Source organism: Lepisma saccharinum, chromosome 23 (assembly GCF_977018435.1).
Source record: "Lepisma saccharinum chromosome 23, izLepSacc3.1, whole genome shotgun sequence".
NCBI classification, from domain to species: domain Eukaryota; kingdom Metazoa; phylum Arthropoda; class Insecta; order Zygentoma; family Lepismatidae; genus Lepisma; species Lepisma saccharinum.
The window spans coordinates 38,223,121-38,247,154 of NC_139251.1; the positions used below are offsets into that span (position 1 = coordinate 38,223,121).

Sequence of the window (24,034 nt, forward strand, 5' to 3'; positions counted from 1 at the left end):
AAACCCTGGGAGGTAAAGGCAGTCAGGGGCGTGATGCTGATCACATCACCCCCACTCATGACCGGATCAAGAAAGTGTGGGGCGTTACCCCCACACCCCCTATATGCCTGTATGGCGTGGTGCTAAGCACAGGGGAGCACTTTACCTTTTTACTTACTTGTAAATGTTCTATTAATTTCGATGCCCTCTGCCACCATCCACTTGGGAACTCAATGCTTTACTGTTAGGCTGACTTCCGGTTCCTGTGACATGTGACGTCTTCCCAAAGGTCATTCAGTTGAAAGTGCCGGTGAACAGCTACAAAATGAAAAACATCGTGTACAATGCGCAACAGAGAGCGCTTACAGTCGATATTGCGGACAAACACACAGAAATTTGACAACTGGCGCACGTGTGTGATAAACAAAGAATTTACCTCATATCAGTGCTACACCGCACGAGATGGCTACATGCCAACAAAAATATAGATTACGTGCTACATAAATAACATCAAGAGGAAACTCCTGAAAAGGTTAAAGAAGGGAATATTCCTACCGCGTTTGGCATTCCAAAGACTCACAAAGTTGGTGTTCCTCTTAGGCCCATTATTCCTACATACGAACACCTGGGATACGGATTGGCTAAGGAACTGATAAAAGTGTTAAAAATTCAGTAGAGGTTAAAAAATCCATTGAAGGATTTGAAATAGAGGATGTTGATATAATCAGCAGTTTTGACGTAATAAATTTATACCCTAGTGTTCCAAGAGACAAAGCGGGTGACTGCCTTCAGAGGTGGTTGTTGAAGAAAGGGGTAGAAGTTTTGGTTGCATGGGAATACGTTAGGTGGTTTTTCCTTATAACCGGTTACAATTACTTTTACGTTAATGAGAATATCTTTAAACAGAAAGAAGGATTGGCCATGGGCAACCCGATCTCAGGCCACGTTGTTAACATCTTCATGTATTACATCAAAAAAGCTGCTTTAGACCTAGTTGGGGGGGGGGGGGGGGTGAAGTTCTACGTCAGGTATGTCGAAGACCTTGTTTTTACCAAATTGGGAAAACAGGAGGAAAGGATTAATTTTACTAGGGAAGACCTAATCGACAATAAGATCAATTTTCTAGATTTCAGCATAACAAAAACTGATAACGAAATAAAGACCGGTGTATTTCATAAGCCACTAGCGGGTAATCTGTACCTTAACAAGAGTTCTGAACACTCATGTAGAGTCAAATATAATGTTTACCTTAATTTCTACATCAGGCCGGAGAGATTGTGTAATGACAAAAATGAGAAGGAGAAAGACATGACTTGGATAAGCCTTGCAATCAAAGGGTCCCAGGTTCGATACCCGGTGGAGGCAAAAGTGGTTCGGATCCCACTTTAAACTGTAGGTCCAGTCCCGATTAGCCTTATTGTGCATAAAGTGGACTTAAAACACCAAATCAACATGACTTGGATAAGGCGAGTGGGTTTAAAGAATGGGCATACAACCTTTGAGATGGATAGGATTGCAAGGAAAGCGAGGAGAATTGTAGGGAAGGAACTGATTAATATTGCTGTTAGGGACGTTAAAAAGGAGGAACAGGATAGGGGGACATGATTTATCGGTATTCCCTACTATAAAGGAAAAGGAGGAACAGGATAGGGGGACATGATTTGTCGGTATTCTATATAGGAATTTCTGAAAAAATAGAAAAAACAATGAAAGGATACGGTGTGAAATGTGGAATGAAAGCCCCCCCGTAGCATTGAAAAATGTTTTACGTAATATAAGAAAGAAAGAAGACCCTGAAGAACAGAAAGCTGTCTACAAAATTGTATGCGAATGCAGGAGGGAATATGTAGGACAAATGGGAAGGAGTATGCGAATCCGATGGGGTGAGCATGATAAAGATATCAGAGAAGGGGTTTCAAAAACCGGCCTCGCGGAACACATTATTGAGAGCAAGCATAGGTTTATAAAAAGGGAAGTTATTAGGAAAAGTAATAATAAATTGGACCAGAACATTTATGAAGCAGCATATATATGATGCACAGGAAGTGGCAATAAGCTCAATAGGGACGACTGTAATTTGGAAGAGGGGTGGATACGTTTCCTTAGAAAATGGGATAATGCCGATAAAAATTATGATAAGTTGGGTTTTCATGTCACCGCCGAAGTTTTGAGAGTTGTAGGGGAAGAACGTGAATTCTCATTGGATTGGTGACGTTGCTGTTGAGGGGAATCAATCCTGTGGGGGAGGAGGTAATCTCCAACTCTGCGCTTGTAGACCATAACCCACGTGCTTCACCTTACTGCTGGACGGGAGTTCATCGGCTGCCATGTGGGCACCTGGTTTTTAGTTTTTTAGTTTTGAATATGAGTATTTTTTAGAATGTTTTATCTGGATAGGGATTTTTATGATTTTAATAACTAGGATTTTTAAGTGTTTTTTTACCGATTCCTTCAACCATATCCCTATTTAACATTATTTCACGTGACACCATGTCCGGTGTCTAGATTTATTAGTTAGACCTGAAGAAGGAGGAAGTATTTACCTCCGAAACGTCGTCCGGATTAACATATACTCACTCACGTAAGTTTGAAAAGTTTTAATACTATTTTACGTATTTATTTTGTACATGCTACATACTGTAAAAAATGAAAAAAAAACAAAAAAACAGCACCCTCACCAGCAAACTACACCACATCGGGGGAAAGTGGCCAAGTGAAAGTGTGAATGACCCAAATCACGGACAAGTGAACAACATTGTCAACTTGACGAACCTCAACGTTTCACTTTCCTTCAAAAATCTCCTAGTTTCCGGCGAAAAATTCAATGTACTAACCAGTGAACCCCCCACCCTAGATATCATATGTGCAGCAGAAAAAGCGGCATGTTTTGCACCCAACCTGCAACATGCGGACAGCGACAGCAGGCATTTTGCAGAAGGTGGCCCTACAGAAGGCATCCAAATCCTACCCGACCCACCAAAAAATCAGGTCATTGCTAACCGAATTCAAATCTTGGCTGGAAGCCAACAACTGTTGGTGCATGAAATCAGATAAAAAAAAACCAGTGTATATTCATGTAAAATGCATGAAAAACTAAATAGTGATTCATACAAGACCATCAACAGGGACCCAACCGAAACGTGCAAACACATAATCAAGCGTGCAGTTGAAAGTTGTGTAATGCTGAACCAGGAAGACTGCAAACTTCTCCTAAACACCCACTCATCTCCCGTCATAGCTTATGGTATTCCAAAAATGCACAAACAGGGGATTCCGATGCACCTCATTGTTGCAGAGTTTAACCAACCTACGGTCCACCTCACAAAGTGGTTAAATTACAATTACAAACTAACGTACATTTTCCGAAACAGCACAGATGCCAAAGAACTAATAACATCAATAGTACAAGCCAACCATGCCAGAATTGCCAGCATAGATATTGTTGACATGTATAACTCCATCCCAATCAACCTAGCCCTCACCTCAGTGGAAAGATGGCTCTCTGCCAATAAGGTCTCACCAGTGGAAGTGTCTGAGGTATCCAAGTTATTTGAAATCTGCCTCGGTCACAACTATTTTCAATTTCAAGAAAAGTATTTCATACAAACAGAAGGTTTGGCCATGGGCAACCCCCTGTCCGCTCCCATAGCAAACATTGTTATGCACCTAGCTGAAAAAGATATTCTTCACTCACCAGAACTCCGATACATACAATATTGCAGATGACACCTTGGTCGTTTACAAAAGGGAAGGGGAAATAGATCTACTCATGGAAAAACTTAGCAACATTCACCCCAGGTTGAAATTTACAATAGAACGGGAAAACCAAGGCATCATTAATTTCCTAGATCTAATCATCAAAAGGAAAGACAACAAATTCACCACCACGGTCTATAGAAAACCAGGGGCAGGGAACCAGTATATCCACTCCCCTTTCCAACCACCCATCCCAACATAAAGCCAATGTATGGCTTAACTTCTACAGAAGAGCTTTCTCCCACTGTTCAAGTGAAGAAGATTTGAAGGAAGAAGTTACTATAGTAACGGACATAGGACTTCAAATTGGATACACAGTACATCAACTCTACATGGTGCAGCAAAGCGGAAATGCAAGTACGACAATTTAACCTACTCCACCCAGCCAGCAGTGATAAAGCTAAATGGATTGCCTTCCCTTACCACCAGACTACATCCAACCACCTAGCCAAGACCTTGAAACAATATGACATAACACTTGCACACAAACCAATGAACAAAATAAGCCAGTGTCCTAAGCAAACACAAGAGATCATTTCTTTCCCCACTAGACAACCCAGGTGTATATGATGCCCAGTGTGAGTGCAACTCACACTACATTGGCAGATCCATCAGATCTGTCAATGAGCGTATACAACAGCACTTAGCAAATGCAAAAAAATCCCAACCCACTACCGAACTAGCAAGGCAACTCAAGTTCAACAAACACAGGATCCAAAATGTTTCAGTTAGGCACACATCACACACCCTAATCGACACCAAAATCAAAGAGAAGCATGCAATTATGCACTTTCCGCACGAGCTGAATATCGACAGCGGTCAGGCTCATCATGTTTGGCTCCTACTATTATTACAACAGCTCAAACCTATCGCGTGCAACAGTCGAAATGGCTACACCAGCACCCCTAGCTGTAGTCGAGAAAACAACAACAGAAACCGGAAGTCAACCTAACAGTAAAGCATCAAGTTCCCAAGTGGAGGGTGGCAGAGGCCACTTAAATTAATTGAACATTTACAAGTAAGTTTGCGGATATATCTTTAGTAACTCGCTTATGTCTTATATAATCATTTAATCAAGGAGTCCCATTTCTTCCCATGATGTACATAATCTTATGGATTTTTAGACTCTATGAAAACGTCGGACTGGAAAGTATCAGCTAGTATTCACTGATCACATTTCAACTGGCATCGGCTCAGCCCTATAAAGTTCTGTGTAGTGGGTGACATAGATATGAAATGTTCAGATTGTGTATGGTAAGTTGGCTCATTTTTTTAAATCTTTGTTTTAGATTACTTCAGATGTTGCCTCCTTCAACTCCCTACATGGATCGTTTAGAGCGTGGTGAAGAAATCTCTGACACATCTCTGCTGCTGCATTCACTTGTTTGGGGTCCTCGCAGTGGATGCAGGACATTCAATGGCTGGATGAAGGTATGCTTATTTACATAGAAATTTAAGAAATGCTACATTTTATCTTCGGTGCGAAAAGTCTAATGTGTTCTGCCTGTATCTTAAACATACATCGCAATTCCAGCAAGAAAATTCAAGCACTTCAATTGCAGTGTAATTAATACAGCGAGTTTCAAAATGATTTGAACGATAAGAAATCATTCCATGAGCGTTAAAACACTATCAGTGATTAAAATTGTATTGAAATACTTTCGACCACATCCTCGAGTTTTGTTTGGCACGGTTGTAGTAGTTCGAAGTTCTTCCGCCAGGTGGCAGAGTGACAAGTTGCAAGATGACAAAAAAATAATTTGAAGAATAAACTTTGCCCTTGTGCATTACATTTGATTTCAGTATGCAGCATATCTTATAATGTACAACACTTTGAGAGTTTTCAGACCAGAGTGACTAGGGATATGGGTCCCTCAAGTCCATAAATCAAGCTTCACTGTGCTTTCATGACCAGCAGACCAAAGTGACACACAGTGCACCCTACTGAGACATGCAATCAAGAAGCAAAATGTGCAGCTAGTTGTGTCGCTGTGGTGTGAAAGGTTGCACTTATTTCTGACGGTTTGTTTTCAAGTGGCAAATGTCATTTGTGGCTTGTCATGTCTTGCTTGTCACATGGTCTCTAAGCAAAGAACACGTCATTGCTTCCTCGTCAAGTGAAGTCGAATTGCCATGCAAATAATTTAATAGTACTGTGTAAGGGGGATGGGCCGATACCGATAAAGTACTGATATTAAATTTACCTTAACCAATATTCTACCGATCCGATATAAAATTCCAAATGGTCCTTGAAGAACCTGAATGGATTATTGACCTCCTTAATAAATGTGTTACCAAATGATTACAATTCCAAAAAAAAAAAAAAGGCAGCATGTACAGATATGCAATTTTTTAAAAAGTAGGGCATAGAGATTAGATGTTTATATTCATAAAAATTATAACAAAATGGTAGAATATTTCACTGAATTATAAGATGTATTGGATTGGTAAAATTATCAATAATTTTTATCTATGCACCAATATGCCTGATTCCAATGGAGTACCTATTAAGCTGTCCCATCCCTACTGTGTAATTTTGACTTACTTTGATCTTTTATAAAGTTGATTGGAGTGTTTACATTTGCACTAAGATGAATTAAGTACTAATTACACAAAGTAATAGACATTACGCATAAAAGCAATGAAACGATGTCGGTTGGACTGAACCTTGGACAAAAATGTGTAAAGAAGTAAATTCCAGCACTACTAGGTAAGACGAGTGTACTACCATTGTAAAGTTGACATTGTGCTTTGTAATAATCCAGCAGCTTTTAGTTGATATGACTGTAATGTGGTCGAGTATATGTGGTTAGGAAAAAAATTAAACATTTTTGTTATTGCAAGTGGCTTTTCTGCCTCTTTAGATTTGTAACGATGAGATGAATGATGAATAGGTGAAATGGATGAATAAACACACATTGAAACCCCCACATCTGGGCTAGGACTTCAACCCAGAACCTTTAGAATCCATGCGTTACAACCAAGGCAACAGGTTAGCAGTGTCTTCTGCAGCCCTTTTTAGTACAGTGGAACCTTGATTTTGCGGTCAAGTATTTTACACATTCCCACGTTATTCTTTCACTTTTCATGGACCCCAATAGAGCAAAATGCTATAGAATTTTCCCAGATTTTGCATTTTCTGAATTTTAAGGTTTTCGTCTCAGTCCTCTGAGAAAACTTAAAATTAGGGTAATTCATTCTAAGTCCACAGTTCATTATTCCGTTGAGTTCTTGTTTTTGATGGAGAGTCTTGAGGACTCTCGGAAGCAATAGCTCCTGCCAACCTCAACACCTACCCCATGGCCCTCAATAAAACCTGCCATCCTATATATATATGCACCCACCCCACCCATTCTCCCCACACTCAAATCTCAAAAAACCAAGCACGAACCTTAAACACCTGTGAAGAAACATGCAAGTGAAAGCAAATGCCTTCCCACGAATGCAGACGACGAGATCGGGAACGAACGGCACCAAAATCCCATTGTGTGGCAGAAGAAGAAAATACCATGCCCGTGTCAGTGGAGCAGAAAGTAAAAGGCTGACGTCAACTATACTGAACGCAACTTCAACTGGCGATGGGTGAAAACATCGCTCTCCAGAAACAACGTTGCCAAGCGTACTTCTGTTTTTGCCAGTTGTCTTTATATGACTGTGTGTCCGCCTGCATTCCGACCTGTGGGTGGTCCTTCCGGGAACTTCGTCGTTCAGGACCGCGTGTGCAGTTGTACCATTAACCCCCGCTGATTTCTGGTGCCGATGATATCGTTGCCCGAGAAGATTCTTTCTCACTTTACAGTACGTGTGGCAACTTGTGGTGTACTCAACGCTCATTTGTTTTGTCTCGAACAACGTTTGGTACGTTGCGACACGAAAATGCCTGATTTCAGTTGAAGAAAATTCAAATGATCGCTAATCGCTGTTTCCCAGCTAACAGTTCGAGTTACGTTCAGTATAGCACCACCACAAATGCGAGCGGTAGAGAAAGGAACCACACCACCTGCGGCAAGACAGTATACGAGGGCGATTCAATAATTATTGTCCCCGGCATACTTAGAGGATATGAATTGCAATGAATGATGGGGATATTGTAGCCTAATGTCTTAGATGCCTATATGCAAAATTTCAGAACCGTAGGTGCTACAGTAAATTTGTTTTTCTCTTTTTATGTGTGAGAGGTGGCACTTAGTTTGAAAAATGGAGAAAACCGAACAACGAGCTGTCATCAAGTACCTCCAGAAAAAGGGGCTAAGCCCAAAGGAGATTCATGAGGACATGGTCAGTGTGTTAGGTGATGGGGCTCCTACCTACCAGGTGGTAAAAAACTGGTGCCGCGATTTCCGTTGCGGCAGGGAAAGCTGTCAACAGGCCCCTGGTGCTGGTCCTCCAAGAACAGCATCCACCCCAGAAAACATTGATGCTGTGCATGACATGATTATGGCTGACAGAAGAATCACGGTGCAACAGTTAGCAGACATCGTGCACATCTCTGTAGGCTCAGTGGAAACCATTGTGCATGAACACTTGGGATTCAGAAAAGTGTCAGCGCGATGGGTCCCCAAAATGTTATCCCGTGAACAACAGAAAGACAGAGTTCAATGTTCAAGGGCTGGTTTGGAGCTGATGGGGGTAGACCTGAAGCAGGTCTGTGATAGATTTGTGACAGTGGATGAGACATGGCTCCACCACTATGATCCCGAGTCCAAACGACAGAGTATGGAGTGGCGGCACAGCAATTCACCTACCCCCCGCAAATTCAGGGTGCAAGCATCAGCACGCAAGGTTATGGCCACAATTTTTTGGGATGCGAAGGGTGTGCTCCTTATTGACTACCTGGTGGGACACACTGTTACTGGGGACTATTATGCAGCCCTAATCCCTAAGTTACGCGAAGCAATCAAGGAGAAACGGCGTGGGATGTTGCGGCGAAAAGTGCTGTTTCACCACGATAATGCTCCAGCACACAGAAGCCATGTTACTGGTGCCTTAATCCATGTTGCTGGTTTCCATGTGTTGGAACACCCTCCCTACTCACCCGACCTCGCCCCTAGTGACTTTCATTTGTTCCCGAAGTTGAAGGAGCACCTCAAGGGGACGCATTTTCCCTCAAATGCTGCTGTTATGGACGCTGCGGAAGAATGGCTCACGGCTCAGCCACAGACATTCTTTGAAGCTGGCATAGTGGCTTTACAGCATAGGTGGAAGAAGTGCATTACTGTGAAGGGGGACTTTATGGGAAAATAATACTGCTTATATGTCAGGGACAATAATTATTGAACCACCCTTGTATTTCTGACGAAGCTACCAGACAGGTGGGAAAGTCGATCACAAGCAAAAAGTAAGCAAAAAAAATGAACTGTGGACTTACTAGAGTGTATCCACCAAATGGATATATTTATATACAAATAAAATTAAGGTTCCATTTTCTACATATACAATTGCTGACTTTGATGTTAATAATCCTGGAAATCTTTTTATTTTCTTCTTCAGGATTGTTTGGTGAAGCAAGGCATCTACACGCAGTATGCTGAGAATATACTGAAGAAAGTTAGCAAAACAGTAAATAACGTGAAGTATGATGTAACTGTCGCAAAACATTGCATTGCCAACTTGAAAGTGAAGAACTTCAGGACACAAAAATGTAAGTTTACTGTAGACTCTTGGAGAAAGCATTAGGGTCGTATCAGTTAAGAGGAACATGAATATTTCTTTCTTGAATGACAAACATAAAATGTGAGATTAGTCTAGGGGCATGCATATTTAGTTTTTGACGAAAACATGAAATGTGAAATAGCCATTGTAATGTTCATGTTTTTGAAAGGTATGAGGTGCATTTTGCTACCCTGTTTTGTCACGAAATGATGCGAGATGAACTGAAAAATGCGAAATAAACTTTCAAACACGAAATTTAGTTTATTTACTGAATTATCCTGTGAGTTATGCAAATCAAGGAAAATTGATTAATTCTGCAGTAAATATTTGAGAAGCAAAAATGGACTCCTTTACACAGGAATGGACTTAAATCTGTGATAACTATATAAACGTGCTGTTTGATGTTAAATGTTTATTCACAATTTTAACACTGAAATGCCATTTTATGTACCACTTTTGATCCCAAAATATGCCCAGTTTTTGTACTGAATTCTTGATCTTTTATTCACCATAAATATGTGGCTGTAGAGATTACACACTATAATGTTTATTTTTGAAGTTTAAAATGTGTGAGGTGCATTTTCCGAGAATATTTTGTCATGAAATCATGCAAGATGTGATATACTACTGACATTAGCACCATAGATCTGGAAATTCTAGAAAAGTGTAAATAAACCTAGGCCATGGAATAGTTCAGGATTTTTTAAAAATACCTGGAAAAGTGTTGTTGTATTTGCGAAGATTAGTGAGTGAAGATACATTCCACTTGAACCATGGGAGACTAGTCATTCCCCAATATCAATTGCCCATAATGTTTCTTCATGATTGTTATTAATGTGTTACTAGAATGGCCATTTTTATTGTATGTGATAAGCAATATTTTCACACAAATAGTTTCTAAGCACATTCTGGGAGGGTAAGATTGATTGATTGATTTGCTTTATTTTACTTTGCCTTTTGTGCCACTTTTTGCGAATTTTCGAAGATGGGGATGAAACAGCACACACAAGAATAAATCATTAAAAGTTCCAACATTTTGCTGCCCCTCCTGGCAGTGTCAAGGATAAAATGGCATTAAAAACGGGTCTGGGCAGGAGGAGGAACAGAAATATACCATTTCTAACTTCATAACACTAATGTCATTTTACATACCTCTTTTGAATCGAAAGTAGGCTCAGTTTTTGTACTGAAATTTTCATTTTCCTTGAAAAAGTAAAAAGTAAAGTGTTCCCCTGTGCTTAGCACCACACCATGAAGGCGTATAGGGGGTGTGGGGGTAATGCCCCACACTTTCTTGATCCGGTCGTGAGTGGGGGTGATGTGATCAGCACCATGCCCCTGACTGCCTTTACCCCCCAGGTTTCCCCAGGTACCCATGTTATTCGATGCTGGGTGGGCGCCGGGGCCGCTTCCATCGTTAGAAAAGTTCCCGGATTTGAACCGGCCGGGGATCAAACCCGGGACCTTTAGCATGGTAGTCAGACGCGTTACCGACTGAGCCACCGCGGCCACTCTTGATATAAGTTAATTTCCAATCCATAGTATATTCAACTCAAGAATGACTTGCTAATGAATTTTTATTTTATTCTTACAGCTTCAATGGTTTTGAAAGCAAATCTTCCCCAGCTGTCTGACATTTACATGCTTGATGCAGTGATAGCAAAAATTCAAGTAATGCTCGATGAAGGGATATCGAAACCATCTTCAGATCCAGATTCAGGGAAGTAAGTATGAGTGGTTTATATCTGACCCAGTATTTCTATGAAAATGTGAACTAATGTATGTACTCAGCATTATTTGACTAATAGACTAATTTGTAGTAAAAAAAATAACAGTTGATGGTGGCAACTGCTGAGTAATAATTTTTGTTGTGTTGTCTTTTGTCTCTAGCTACATGAGTTGCAATAGCATTTGTTTTCTTTTCCAGGGGAAGTCAGTCTGTTGAATCGACAACTCAGACAGGTGAAATAGCCCAAGATTTACTTCCATATATTCTTCAATTAATAGAAGGCATTTTGTTCTGTAGCAGGTAAGATATTCCTGTCTTATTGGAACTTATACCATTTGAATTTTGATTGTGGTTATCAGTGGGATATTCTCCCATAAACCAACTTTTTCCATATACAGTTAAACCTCTATTTTACGTTTTTCAGGGGACCAGACTTAAACAACTTAAAATGCAGGAAAACGTAAAATCGAGGAAAATTTTATGACATTCTGCTCTGTTGGAACCGTCAAGACTAAATGTAAAATTGGGATTCCACTTTATATGGATATTGTTGGAAAATTTTAAGTTGCATTTTACTTGCATGCCTGCATTGGTGATTTATTTCTATTATATTTAATTAATATATAATAACTATATACAATAAATAAGAAATTGTTGCAGTAAAGCAAGTCAAATTTTCAGAATATGCCACTGGTGGCTATAACTTTTTATCACAAAATTCAAGGTTTGATTTCCTATTAAAAATTCAGTTCTCATTCCAGTTTTACCATTTATTATTCAGTCTAGATCTGTGTGTAAAGGGCAAATAGAAGAATAGATTGCTTATAAGAACAATGTCAAGTTTCCCACTGACCTACAAATAAAAAAAAAGGTCACAAAATCCAAGAATATTGTAACAGTGTTGAAAATACTAGGGAAATTAAATTATTTTTTTAAGTTTGCCTGGATGTGAAACTTAAAATACTTTTTCTTCATCCAAACTTTTTTTTAAGAGAGGGGTTGGAGTGGGTATTTCATATTCAGAGAACCACTTCTTATATATTTATATACTCCTTGTCCACCAACCCCAACAAAATTTTTCAGTGAAGAGAGACTATCTTTAATTCCTTGTCTACTTTGTTTTGCCTGGCATAAAAAATATTCTCTTATTTTTTGTAATTTATTTTGAACAATATTGAGTAAATTAGATTTATTGATTAACCTGCAACATTTAAGACATGACAACAACACTTATTTATTAAACACAACACAAAACAAATAAACAGCATGTTGTAACGACACCAGAATTGCTGTTGCTGCTTCTTCTCCATCTCTGTTGAGTCCGAGATGTAGTTGAAAGTTTGGACAGGTTTTTAAATATGTATTTTATCATGCTCCTTATTTGTTTTGCATTCTGTTTAACTAAAATTTTGCTCGCACATGGCATAAGAAGTTTTTTTTATTGCCTTTTTTATATATGAAGTTTTTTATTGTCGTATATTTGTTAATAAGTTAAACCATTATAGAATGGTGCTGGAAAGTTCTTTACAAGCACATGTAAAGATCTGGAGAGGTAAATTATTTGTTTTTTTGTCAAATTAGTGGGAATGTTGTTATTAAAAATTGATAAAGTTCTAAATTTTCAATGACTTTTTTTAAAGAACCTTGTTTGAAAACATGTGTAAATTTATACAAAGGATTTAATTCTATGTTCTGAGAAAATTATGACCTGCTTATAGCTTATTAAAATATCACATGACCTTTCCCATTCACACAAACGGGATATAATTTTATTCTGTTTGAACTTATGTGTTTTTTGTATTTTTACGAGATAGACCAAACATTTAAATGCCACCTTAGTAGTACAACATGTTGAGTGATCGACTAACTTGCTACCAAAGGTTACAAGTTCAAGATTGTTTCTTTGTGATAATTTAATCATCTTCATTGTAACGATAGACCTTAAGAAGCAGATCGTTAACACAAAATAAGAAAAATGCAAATACCAATCGTGTAAATCTACATCATGCATGTCTACAACACTATGGTGGGGAGACAATAGAGTGTACAGCATTTTTATGTTTATATATCGTAAAAGTATAATCATGTGTTCCCTTTCTTTTGTTTCAGATCAAGTCTCATGTACCAAGTTAATGAAAATACGGATCCACCAAACAAATATAGCATGGATGACTTCCAATCATTTCTTGAGGTGTTAGCCATCTCCTCGAATCGCTGCAACAAAACGAATTCGCTTGCTACTCCTCTGCTGACGTTCCTTCCAGCTTACATCAGAACTACTTTAGAGAAGTGGAACACTAACGGAGTGGTTGATTTTCCATGGGTAAGCCTCTTTTCATTTTTTTAAATTTTTTTTGTTGCTTTTCTGCCACTTTTGGCTAATTGCGACTATGAGGATGAGTGATAATCAGATGAATTTGATGAAGGGACACTTGCAAATAACACCTATATCCAGGCTGGGATTTAAACCTGGGAACTTCGGTGGTAGGGCGGAAAGTCCTACACTTAACATGCTGGACCAACAAGCCAACTAAGTTGCTGGTCATTACGTTCAATAATCCTATTCAGAATTTCAACTGCTTCACCATTAATATCAAAGTTCTGGATTTTCAACTCCACTAGTCTTCCAGATATTTCAAACAGTGTACACTATGCACACTTTCTATTTATGTATTTCTGTATTCTTCCTTGATTTGACACTTCCTGCAATGTTGAAATTTGAAGTTCACTATATGTTCAGATAGGCTAATCTGGACTGGATTTACTGTTCAAATTGGGATCCAATACACTGGGAATTGAGCCAGGAGCATCTTGATTCCATATCTTGTGGTTGTGCGAATTACTCACAATTACAGAATAATAAGCATTCTTAAAAAATACTAAACTTATTTTACTTAACGATTAGTGAGTATGTACTATTTCCAAAGAACGTTTCAGGAATCAACTGTTCCCTTCATCAGGTTCTTTCTTGACTAGCGAGATCGCTTCATAGCCACGTCAAATTGAATTAAAAACAAGGAAAAGGATACAGGACTATGGTAGAAAAGGAATTATAAAAAGTTGCCCAATCCTGTTAAAACTTCCATCCCCATTATCATACGAGGCTGCCTACATTTGCAAAGATAGGACTAATAAATTAAATAGGGATGATGGAAATGTTTATGAGATTTGGATTAGGATGTTCAAAAAATGGGAAAAGCGTGAGTACAAAAAAAATAGTTTTTCATGTTACCCTGGATGTAATTCGCAAAGCTCTGGAAACCCGTTTCTTTGAGTACGACGTGACGTAAGCGGGTAGGGGGAGTGAAGGGGGAAATTTGTGGGCAGGGAGTGGAATCTGACAACTTCTTGCATCCTGAGAGAAGGCAATAATCCGGATACCTCACGGGCGAAAGTGAATTGGCGTGCGTCTTTTAACTTTTCAAGTCGAAATGCTCTTTTAAGATTGACTTTTTAACTTATGTGGTTTTACGATAGGATGGTAGTGGGGATGGAAGTTTTAACAAGATTGGGCAAGTTTTTAGAATTCCTTTTTTACCATAGCCATTCCTATATCCTTTTTCCTTGTTTTTAATTCAATTTGTTAAAACACTAAAATAACACACAAACAGCGCCAGTGTAACGAAAACCATGTCTACTCTGTCTTTCCTCGATCAGCCCTGAAGATGACTCCGTGAAGGAGTCAAAAGCTTGGAAGAACTCCGAAGTGTTTTTTATCGTGCTGTTTGTGTCTTATTTTAGTGTTTTAACAAGTATGTTGCCGGCACGTGATGTAAGAAGTTTTCTACAGTCATATTAATATGAAGCGATCTTGCTAGTCAAGAAAGAACCTGATGAAGGGAACAGTTGATTCCTGAAACGTTGTTTGGAAATAGTACATACTCACTAATCGTAAGTAAAATAAGTTTAATATTTTTTTAAATATATTTTTAAGTATGTTTATTATTCTGCATCTTGATTGCAAGGCAAGACCTGTACCCATTCTTCTATAAGGGAGGATCTAGGCAATAGCATCGGTTCAATACTTCCAAGAGTGCCCACTAAAAATATTTATTTAAACATTGTAGTATTGTAAAGTTCAGAATAATTATAAGTGCTCATACATAATTATTCCAGTCCAAGTTTCAAATTCTGAAATGTGAAACATAACTATGAATATCTTATACACTCTACACTCTTTCACACAGCTTGAGGCTGTGAGATCTGCATTTTCTATGTTTCTATTTTTCTTCATTAAGAAAATCTGAGGTAATCGGGAACATGAAAACCAAATCAACTGCCATTGGTCATACCTTTGCTTGAAGTGTCTGTTGAGCATCTATGGTAATTTATCAGTTGCTTGAAGTGGAAAACTCTAATCCTTTAACCAGGGAGTAGGGGATGACCTCTGAAAGCAGTAACTGGAATCTTGCAGGCCAACAATCATCTGGTCCCTAGACTTACAACCAGTATAGTCCCCTCTGCGACATGTATGGTCTTCTTATCACCATACATCCTCATCTACAACCAGTATAGTCCCCTCTGCGACATGTATGGTCTTATCACCATATATCCTCATCTTCGCGGTTATCCAGAAGTGTCAGAAAAGCAAAGTAATATAAGGCCAATCAATTAATCTAATTCTTTAATCAAGGGTGATGATTTTTTCTGTCACTTGCAATGAAAGGGTCCCGAGTTTGGTACCCAGTGGAGGCATGTAGTTGTTCAGATTCCACTTTAAACTATAGGTCCAGTCCCAATTAGCCTATTGGTGCATAAAGTGGACTTTAAACAGCAACTCAAAAAAACAAAAATATTTAGAAACTGGAGGCACTAAGAGCCAAAATAGGTAACTTTAAGCACAATGAAATGTTGGTTGTGTTCTGAAATGTACTTCTGCTTGAAAAGTGTACAAATAACAAAATAAGCATTTTAGGTAAATTGGAGGGACTAACAGTGCAATTTTACTAAGATGCAACAGATTTTCTATTCCCACTCAACTTTCTTTGAAAGATCTACTAATTTCACAGGTCTGCTGCCTTCATAAGCTGTGGGTTGTTTGTGTCTTGAACCTGATGATATCAACCTATAGACAATGAAGGCAGAAGACTTTAAAATAGTTTCTTCAATGAAAACAGGATGGATATAGGAAATCTCTTCCTGTGTACCATGTTCCATTAGGATTTGTACATTTTGTGTCACGTTGCTGCAAAATATGCAAATATGATTTCTAACTGATGCCAATTTGTTACAGAAGAATACGTACGCAAATGATGTCATCCCGTCAGAGAGTTACATTTTAGCTATTCTGAACACACACATCTCTTCACTTTCCCGTGATGGGTCATTTAGCATCAATCCATCATTGAAACATTTGTTGCACTCGTTGGTGACATTTGCAGGAGAACTTTTTACGTAAGTATTTTCTATTGTATATACATTAATTGAAAAAACTTGATTATCCATACTTTAAAAGTGGATAGAGCTGTAACTGGGTAATAACTGCTATGGATGTACCGAAAAATTATGATAGTAATTCCAAAACTGTGAGACATGACCATTTGAATAAAACTTTTCAGTTGATTTATACATTTATTTATAAAAGAAGCGTTTTTCCAAATCTTGTGAGATATCTATAGTCTGTATAAGTACTGGTGATTACACTGGAATTGGTACTTTCTGAATGCATGAGCATCGGTAGAGGTATGCATATTTAGTTTTTAACTGAAACACAAAATGTGAAATAACACACTGTAATATTCATTTTTCATGATTTTGAAAGGTGTGAAGTGCATTTTGGTACCATAGTTTGTTGCAGAATGAACTGCAAAATGCGAAATTAACTCTTAAAACACATAATTTAGAGTTTATTTACTGACGTGGCCCTTTCTGAAGTCTGAATTATCTTGTGAGTTATGTAAATCATGAAAAATAGATAAATACTGCTGTAAATATTACACAGGAATAAACTTAATTCACCAAATTTACGGTTATATTCACCATTTTATTATCATATATCTAAGAAACTAAAAGTTAAATATACAAACCAGTAATTTTGCCAGTAATATTATATGCATGCAAAACTTGGTCCTTTCCATTGAAAGAGGAGCATAAATTAAGAGCATTTGAAAATAAAATCCTTAGAAAAATATTTGGACCTAAAAGGGATGAGGAGACAGGTGAGTGGAGAAGGTTACATAATTTAGAACTACATAATTTGTATTCATGTTCAGATATTATTAGAATAATTAAATCAAGAAGACTTAAGTGGGCAGGCCATGTGGCACGAATGGGAGAGGAAAGAGGAGTTTACAGGATTCTTGTTGGGAAACCTGATGGTAAGAGACCTGTAGGAAGGCCAAGACGAAGATGGAGGGACAACGTTGAGATGGACCTAAAGGAAATCGGTAGGGATGGAAAAGAGTGGATAGATCTTACTCAGAATAGCGACAAATTGACGGCTTGTGTTGTTGCAGCCATAAATCTTCAGGTTTAAGAAGGCTAGAGTGTTAGTTAGTTTAATAACATTTGATATACTACTTTTGATTTCGAAACGTGGTCAGGTTTTGTGCTGATATTCTCCATAAATATATGACTAAGCATTGGTCTCATCTCAGTGCTTCTTAAAACCAGGAACTTTAATTATTCACAGCATGATATATTACATGGTACACTATGAAGGATATATTTTCAGTACCTAAAAAAGGTGTATTCGTATTCATAATGGAAATTTTACCGTTTCCAGAAGATGCCCAGATGACACACCCCTGAAACTCCAACTTGTGGATGTGTTGCTACCCTTGAGCTTGGATGCTTGCACCGAGTACTTGTATGACCAGGTGCAAAGGATATTGGAGAGAGCCATTGGAGACCAGGAGACAGATGAACACCAGCGGCGCATTTATTGCCATGTAATTGAACATAGCTACAATCTCATTATTCAACATGCTGGAGCTGAGAGGTAAGAAAATAACACAACAGCAGTGTGATTTATTTTGTAGCACAGTAATTCTGTATTCTGTGTATCATTTTTATGGAGAATGAATGGGAATATGTAATAATTAGACAGGATTTATATGTAAAAGTATATTTTTTATGAAAAAGCAGATTTAAAAAATAAATATTTTCTGATGCATTTTGGCAAAAATGTAAGTAAATTTCATCATATTTATGTTCCTTTATGTTATCCAAAAATGTATATTTAATGCAAATTGTTCAGGATTATTACTTCCTTTTGCCAAACTAGAGTGCTCCAAAATATAAACTGCCGGCCCCCATGGCAGAGTGGTTAGCACATCCCGGGTTCGAATCCTGGCCTGGATGTTCGTGTGTGTCCATTCATCAATTTCAAAGCGTCGGTACTCACCGGGAATTCCTTGAATTCTGCGTGAATTATTGGCTCTGGGGATTATGCGTGAATTCTAGTTGAATTTTTCTCCGTAGACATGAAAAATTACAACTTTTATTAATCGAAATCATATTCAAATTATACATGTATTTATAAATGCCCTGAGGCAAGTTTTTCAAAGTTGAGCTTTCATTTTTATCTAGGAAGGCAACGAAAGCTGTGTGAAAAATAAAACAATTCTCTCAATCCGTTTACTTTGTTACTGTCCTTTCCAGAACAATCTGACAGATGAAAGATTATTGCAAGAGGTCTTGAGGTTGATTACTTAAATTTGAGTTTGAAAATTAACAATTTTTTGTAGATTAATACATCTGTGACTTGTGTTTGTTAGATGTATTTCGAGTCTGATTATGTGAAATTATAAACAGTGGCACAACCAGAGGCAGGCAGGGGGGCATTGCCTCCCCAACCTTGGATGGAAATGAGTTCTATATTATTATAACATTATTATTATTGCTATTGATTTGCTATATTTTACTTCGCTTTTGTGCCACTGTTGGCATATTTGTGAAGATAGGGATGAGTGATGATATGATGAATGAACACTCACAAACATCTATGCCCAAGCCGAGATTCGAACCCGGGACCAATATTATTATTATTATTATTATTATTAGTAGTAGTAGTAGTAGTAGTAGTAGTAGTAGTAGTAGTAGTAGTAGTAGTAGTAGTAGTAGTAGTATCAAAGACGTTAAACCCTCGTAAATTATGCAAAAGAGTGGTAGCATTTGTGTTCGAACAAACAATTTCAATTACTTTTTCAACACATTCAATTTCACATTAATAATGGAAGACAAGCACACAAACTATTTTTGAAAGACAAAATGCTTGATAAATGCATTCCAGATATTATTATTTTTTGCATTAACATGTATAACTTTCATGCACGATATTTGTTTCACACATATTCAACATGGAGCGATGTGGACACTAAATTGTGTACGTATTCAAAGTTTATTTATAATACATATTATATACAAAGTTTATTATTTAAACACATTACACTACCAATTCATCCATTTCACAATAAACTAACAGCAGAAATTACATAAATTGTCTCTGAAATGTTCACGCTCCCTTTCCTCAAAACAATTATTCATGCATTTAAAAGAAAATCAATTAAGACAAGTCTTACAGTATTTCTCTGTCTGGTAATGTACAATGCATTACAGAGAACAATGACATATTCCAAGCGAAGCCAGCAAGAAAATTTTTGGCTCCCAAGTTTTTTGCAGGCTGAAATCAATGTTGATATAATAGGGCACAAATAATTTTATGGGACGCCAATGCATTCTCTTTTACAACTTTTGTGCCTCCCCGATGGTGTAGTGGTAACATCGTTGCCTTGTGATCAAGCGATCCCGAGTTCGATACCCGGTGGAGGCACATGGCACAGTGGTTCGGATCCCACTTTAAACTATAGGTCCAGTCCCGATTAGCCTTCCTGTCTGTAAATTAGGGATGGGACCGATTAATCGGTACTCTATTGGTATCGGTCGATATAGGCATATCGGTTTATTGGTAAACCGATCTGATATATCGATAAATATCGTATAATTTAGTGCAAAATTCTGCCATTTTGTTGTAATTTTTATGGATAATCTCGATGCCCTACTTTTTAAAAAAGTAATTGTCTAAATATTCAACTTCTATTGCACTGCAGTCACCTCGAACACATATTTATTAAGGAGATCAATGAACATTTCAGGTTCTTCATTGACCATTTCTATTTTTATATCGGATCGGTTATCGGTATCAGTAAATTTTATATTGGTACTTTATCGGTATCGGCCAGAATTTCATATCGGCCCATCCCTACCGTAAATCAATCAGTCAACTTTACAACTTACTTCCATTTATATCATCCGGTGCCCAGGGCCGACTCCCACGGCCCCCTAGCTATGGTTCTGAACTTAATAAGACTAAGAAAAGAAGGGAATGCGAGCGAAACGAGCAAGAAAATTTTACAAAAAGTATATTTTTTTGCATAAAATGTGAAGTTGTGGGTGGTAATTGCCCCCTGCAGGTACACTTGGCCGTCAATGTTTGCCCCCCCCCCCCCCCGAACTTATTTTCGTCCAAGGTTGGGCGTGGGGATCAATACCCTGCCTGTGGTTGAGCCACTGAGTTGAACCTGATGAAGGAATGCTCACCCATGCTCAGGCTGGAACACGAACATGGGAAACTTCAGTTGTGATATCCGAAGTCAACCACTTAACATGTTATTTTTATTTTTGTGTTGACATTTAAAAATATATATATATATTTCTCTTTCCTCTTTAATTTGTAATTCATCATGAAGCAGGTGCTGAAGGAAACTAAGCAGATTTAGAATAAAATGTGTAACCCAAATTGAGAAATATGTAGTTATTCTCTTAATGTTCTTTAATAATATGCATTGTTAATTGGACAATACCCATTGTCTAGTGCATCTACTACTTACTCATATTCTAATACTATGTTTTGAGCAAGCACCTCTTTGGTCTTTAGGTGAACAGTGGTGGTTAAACCTATAACAGACCTGTGCCTTTGCTACAGATCCAGTGTGCTAACCAACTATCCTCAGTGCTCCCTGGAATTCCATACTACTGTTACCCCATTTAAGTTACTATTTCTGGGGAAGGGGGGACCAGATTTACTTGAATTCTACACTGATGTGGCTTACGGGGTTTTGTGCCATTATTGCTGTGAATGCTGCTGCTTGGATAATTCTGACAGTGTTACACTAGACAATGGATAATGTTCAATTAACTTTGCATGATAATGCTGAGAAATGTGTGTTTGATAATTTTATAGGATTTAGAAGTAGAGTGCTGAGACACCTTGTTATGACTATTGCAAAATAATGATAATAGAAGAAGGTTTTTGCTAAATTCAAAATTTCCATTTGTACTGTGAAAACTTCCTCTTGTTTCAGTGCTGTGGACGAGAAAATATTACAAGAATGCCTCAAGTTCATGGAATCCTTGCTTGAGAAGTCTCCTGGAAGGTCTGCATTGGAAAACTTTTTCGAGAAAGATTCTGGCAGGGATCTGGTCCATGTGTTGCTGTCCATTTCTTCACCCGGATTATCCCAAACGTACAGCACAAAAGTTCTGAAGTTCTTCAACAAACTCTTTCAAACTGGTGAGTTAATTTAGCTTTTGGTAATATTTTGTGTGTGGCTGCACAGTGGAACTAGTTGAACAAATTGTTCTTTCTGAAGAAGGACTGAGTTTGTTTATGATGTATCAACATCAGCTGACTCCAGTGATATTGAAAACTGTCACTTGAAATTTATAAACAGCCGATACTTTTCCAGAGTCTGGTTATCTCGCGTAGTCTGCAGAAATACCCTGTGATGCTTTCACAGAGTTTTAATTATCCTGTAAATCATGCAAAATGCATAATTTTAATTAATTTTGCAATAACCTTGTTTGGCAGGAGTGAGTGAATTTCAAATTTAAATGATATTCTCAATATTTTGCTATCTATTGTAATTCTTTGCATAGTTTAAACCAGATGGTAGTTGACAAATGTGGTATAATAACAAGGGAATACATACTGTATATATTAATATTTATAATGGTAACATGGTTAAGCCTTGTTTCCATGTAAATAAAACATTAAAATGCTGACGAAGGCAAAATTTATAGTATAAAAATATACATTAAAATGTAACGTTTCCACCCTCTAACAGGGTCTTTAACAGGATTTATTGTGAAGAAGACCCTGTTACAGGGTGGAACATTACGTTTTTGTATATATTTTTATACTATAAATGTTGCCTTGGTCAGCATTTTAATGTTTTATTAATATTTATAAATATTCTGAACAACTTTTAATTTTTACAATGTCCAAGCAAAGGTATCACAATCAGTAAAAGTGTCATCATTGGTGTCATCTTTGTGAATCACTAAGAGTCCTCAGTCTAGGAATTGTAGGCACTGGACATGAAGTATGTTACTGCCAGGTCCAACTGAGTTGTACACATTTTCGACAGTTTAACCCTCGTGGCAGAGCATTTAATGTAGCACACCACAGAGCCAGGGGTAATTTTCAATTCTGGTTCTGCTCCATCATCTATTTTATCAGTCGACTATTCATAGAAAAATAACTGAAAATTAGGGGTGAGCAGATAACCACTTTGAACAGATTCCACCATACAGAGACTACAAGATTGTTTTTTAATGTGTGTGTATTTAAGTGTTGGTGAATTTGATCTTTCTATTTTACTAACAGCTGAGAAGAATCCTGGGGAATCTACATTGGAGCATCTGTGTGGTTCACTGTCTCAATTGGCCGCTATTGAGACCGAGCGTCTCCAGAATTGGCTGAAGCATGTTATCCTTGGAGTGTCACCCCAACCAGGAACAGGAGAGAAATGCCAAACTGAAGGGCAGAGTCAGAATGAAGTACAGGAAGAGCAAAATCTTCTGCAAGAAAATCACATGTTGCTTCAAGGGCTTACATCTTACATCGTTAAAGATAACAGGTGAGTTGTTATGGACTTCTTCCTTGTGTATATTAGACTGAGGTGTAAAGAGTAGGACTGAGCGGATTCATGGGTGGCATTGGTATTGGTTTCAGGAAATTACTGATAATTTTTGGGACCAGAGTATCTGTTCGTGTGTGTGTGTGTGGTGGTGGTGTTGGGGGTGGTCTGGATGAGATCAAGATGGAAAGTTTTGAAAATTCCAACATCCATAATTGAAAATGTTAAACATTTCCTAATAATGGCATTTTCTTTGTTTTCGCATTTCTGGAGTAAAAACTACCATTTTCAAGAAATTTCAGACAGATATTCTTCAGAAAACATTGAGAATTAATCACTAAATACTAGGGATAGGACCGATTAATCGGTACTCTATCGGTATCGGCCGATATAGGCATATCGGTTTATCGGTAAAATTACCAATTATTTTACCGATCTGATATATCGATAAATATCTGATAGTTTAGTGCAAAATTCTGTCATTTTTGTTTTAATTTTTATGGATAATCTCAATGCCCTTCTTTTTTAAAAAGTAAATGTCTAAATATTCAACTTCTTTTGCACTGCAGTCACCTCGAAACACACATTTATTAAGGAGATCAATGAACATTTCAGGTTCTTCATTGATCATTTCTAATTTTATATCGGATCGGTAGAATATCGGTTATCGGTATCAGTAAATTTTATATTGGTACTTTATCTATCGGTATCGGCCAAAATTTCATATCGTCCCATCCCTACTAAATACACATGATCATTTCAAATTTTCTAACTGCTGGGATCACAAAAAGTCAGGAAATCATTTCTTGAAGTTTAGTTCGGAATAGAATTTTATTTTTCCGTAGTACCAACATCTCAGGATCTTGCATACCTCTAAAAATGTGAATCATTGAACACACACATGATGTTAGAAATATTACTTCTGCCACAGGACTTTATGAAAGGACATGTTGTGAGAGAAATTACTCCGAAAAGAGTATCCAAGATGAGTGTTGTAGGAATTCCAAATAAAGAATGATCCAAAAAGCACTTTACAACTTTGTAAGTGTATAAAAAT

The 24,034-nt window shown here is 37.7% G+C and overlaps 1 protein-coding gene across 3 annotated transcripts in view; it reads left to right on the forward strand.

Moving 5' to 3' along the window:
• poe (E3 ubiquitin-protein ligase-like protein poe) overlaps positions 1-24,034 on the forward strand; it is a 206,180-nt gene that overhangs the window by 51,206 nt on the left and 130,940 nt on the right. For 2 of the 3 annotated variants that reach the window (XM_083109941.1, XM_083109943.1), the window contains exons 17-25: positions 5,025-5,166; positions 9,226-9,376; positions 10,982-11,111; positions 11,315-11,416; positions 13,226-13,439; positions 16,350-16,510; positions 17,841-18,056; positions 21,421-21,629; positions 22,725-22,977. In XM_083109941.1, coding sequence (XP_082966067.1) covers positions 5,025-5,166; positions 9,226-9,376; positions 10,982-11,111; positions 11,315-11,416; positions 13,226-13,439; positions 16,350-16,510; positions 17,841-18,056; positions 21,421-21,629; positions 22,725-22,977 — 1,578 coding nt within the window. The remainder of the gene's footprint in view (positions 1-5,024; positions 5,167-9,225; positions 9,377-10,981; positions 11,112-11,314; positions 11,417-13,225; positions 13,440-16,349; positions 16,511-17,840; positions 18,057-21,420; positions 21,630-22,724; positions 22,978-24,034) is intronic. The other variant, XM_083109942.1, reaches the window with a different exon arrangement.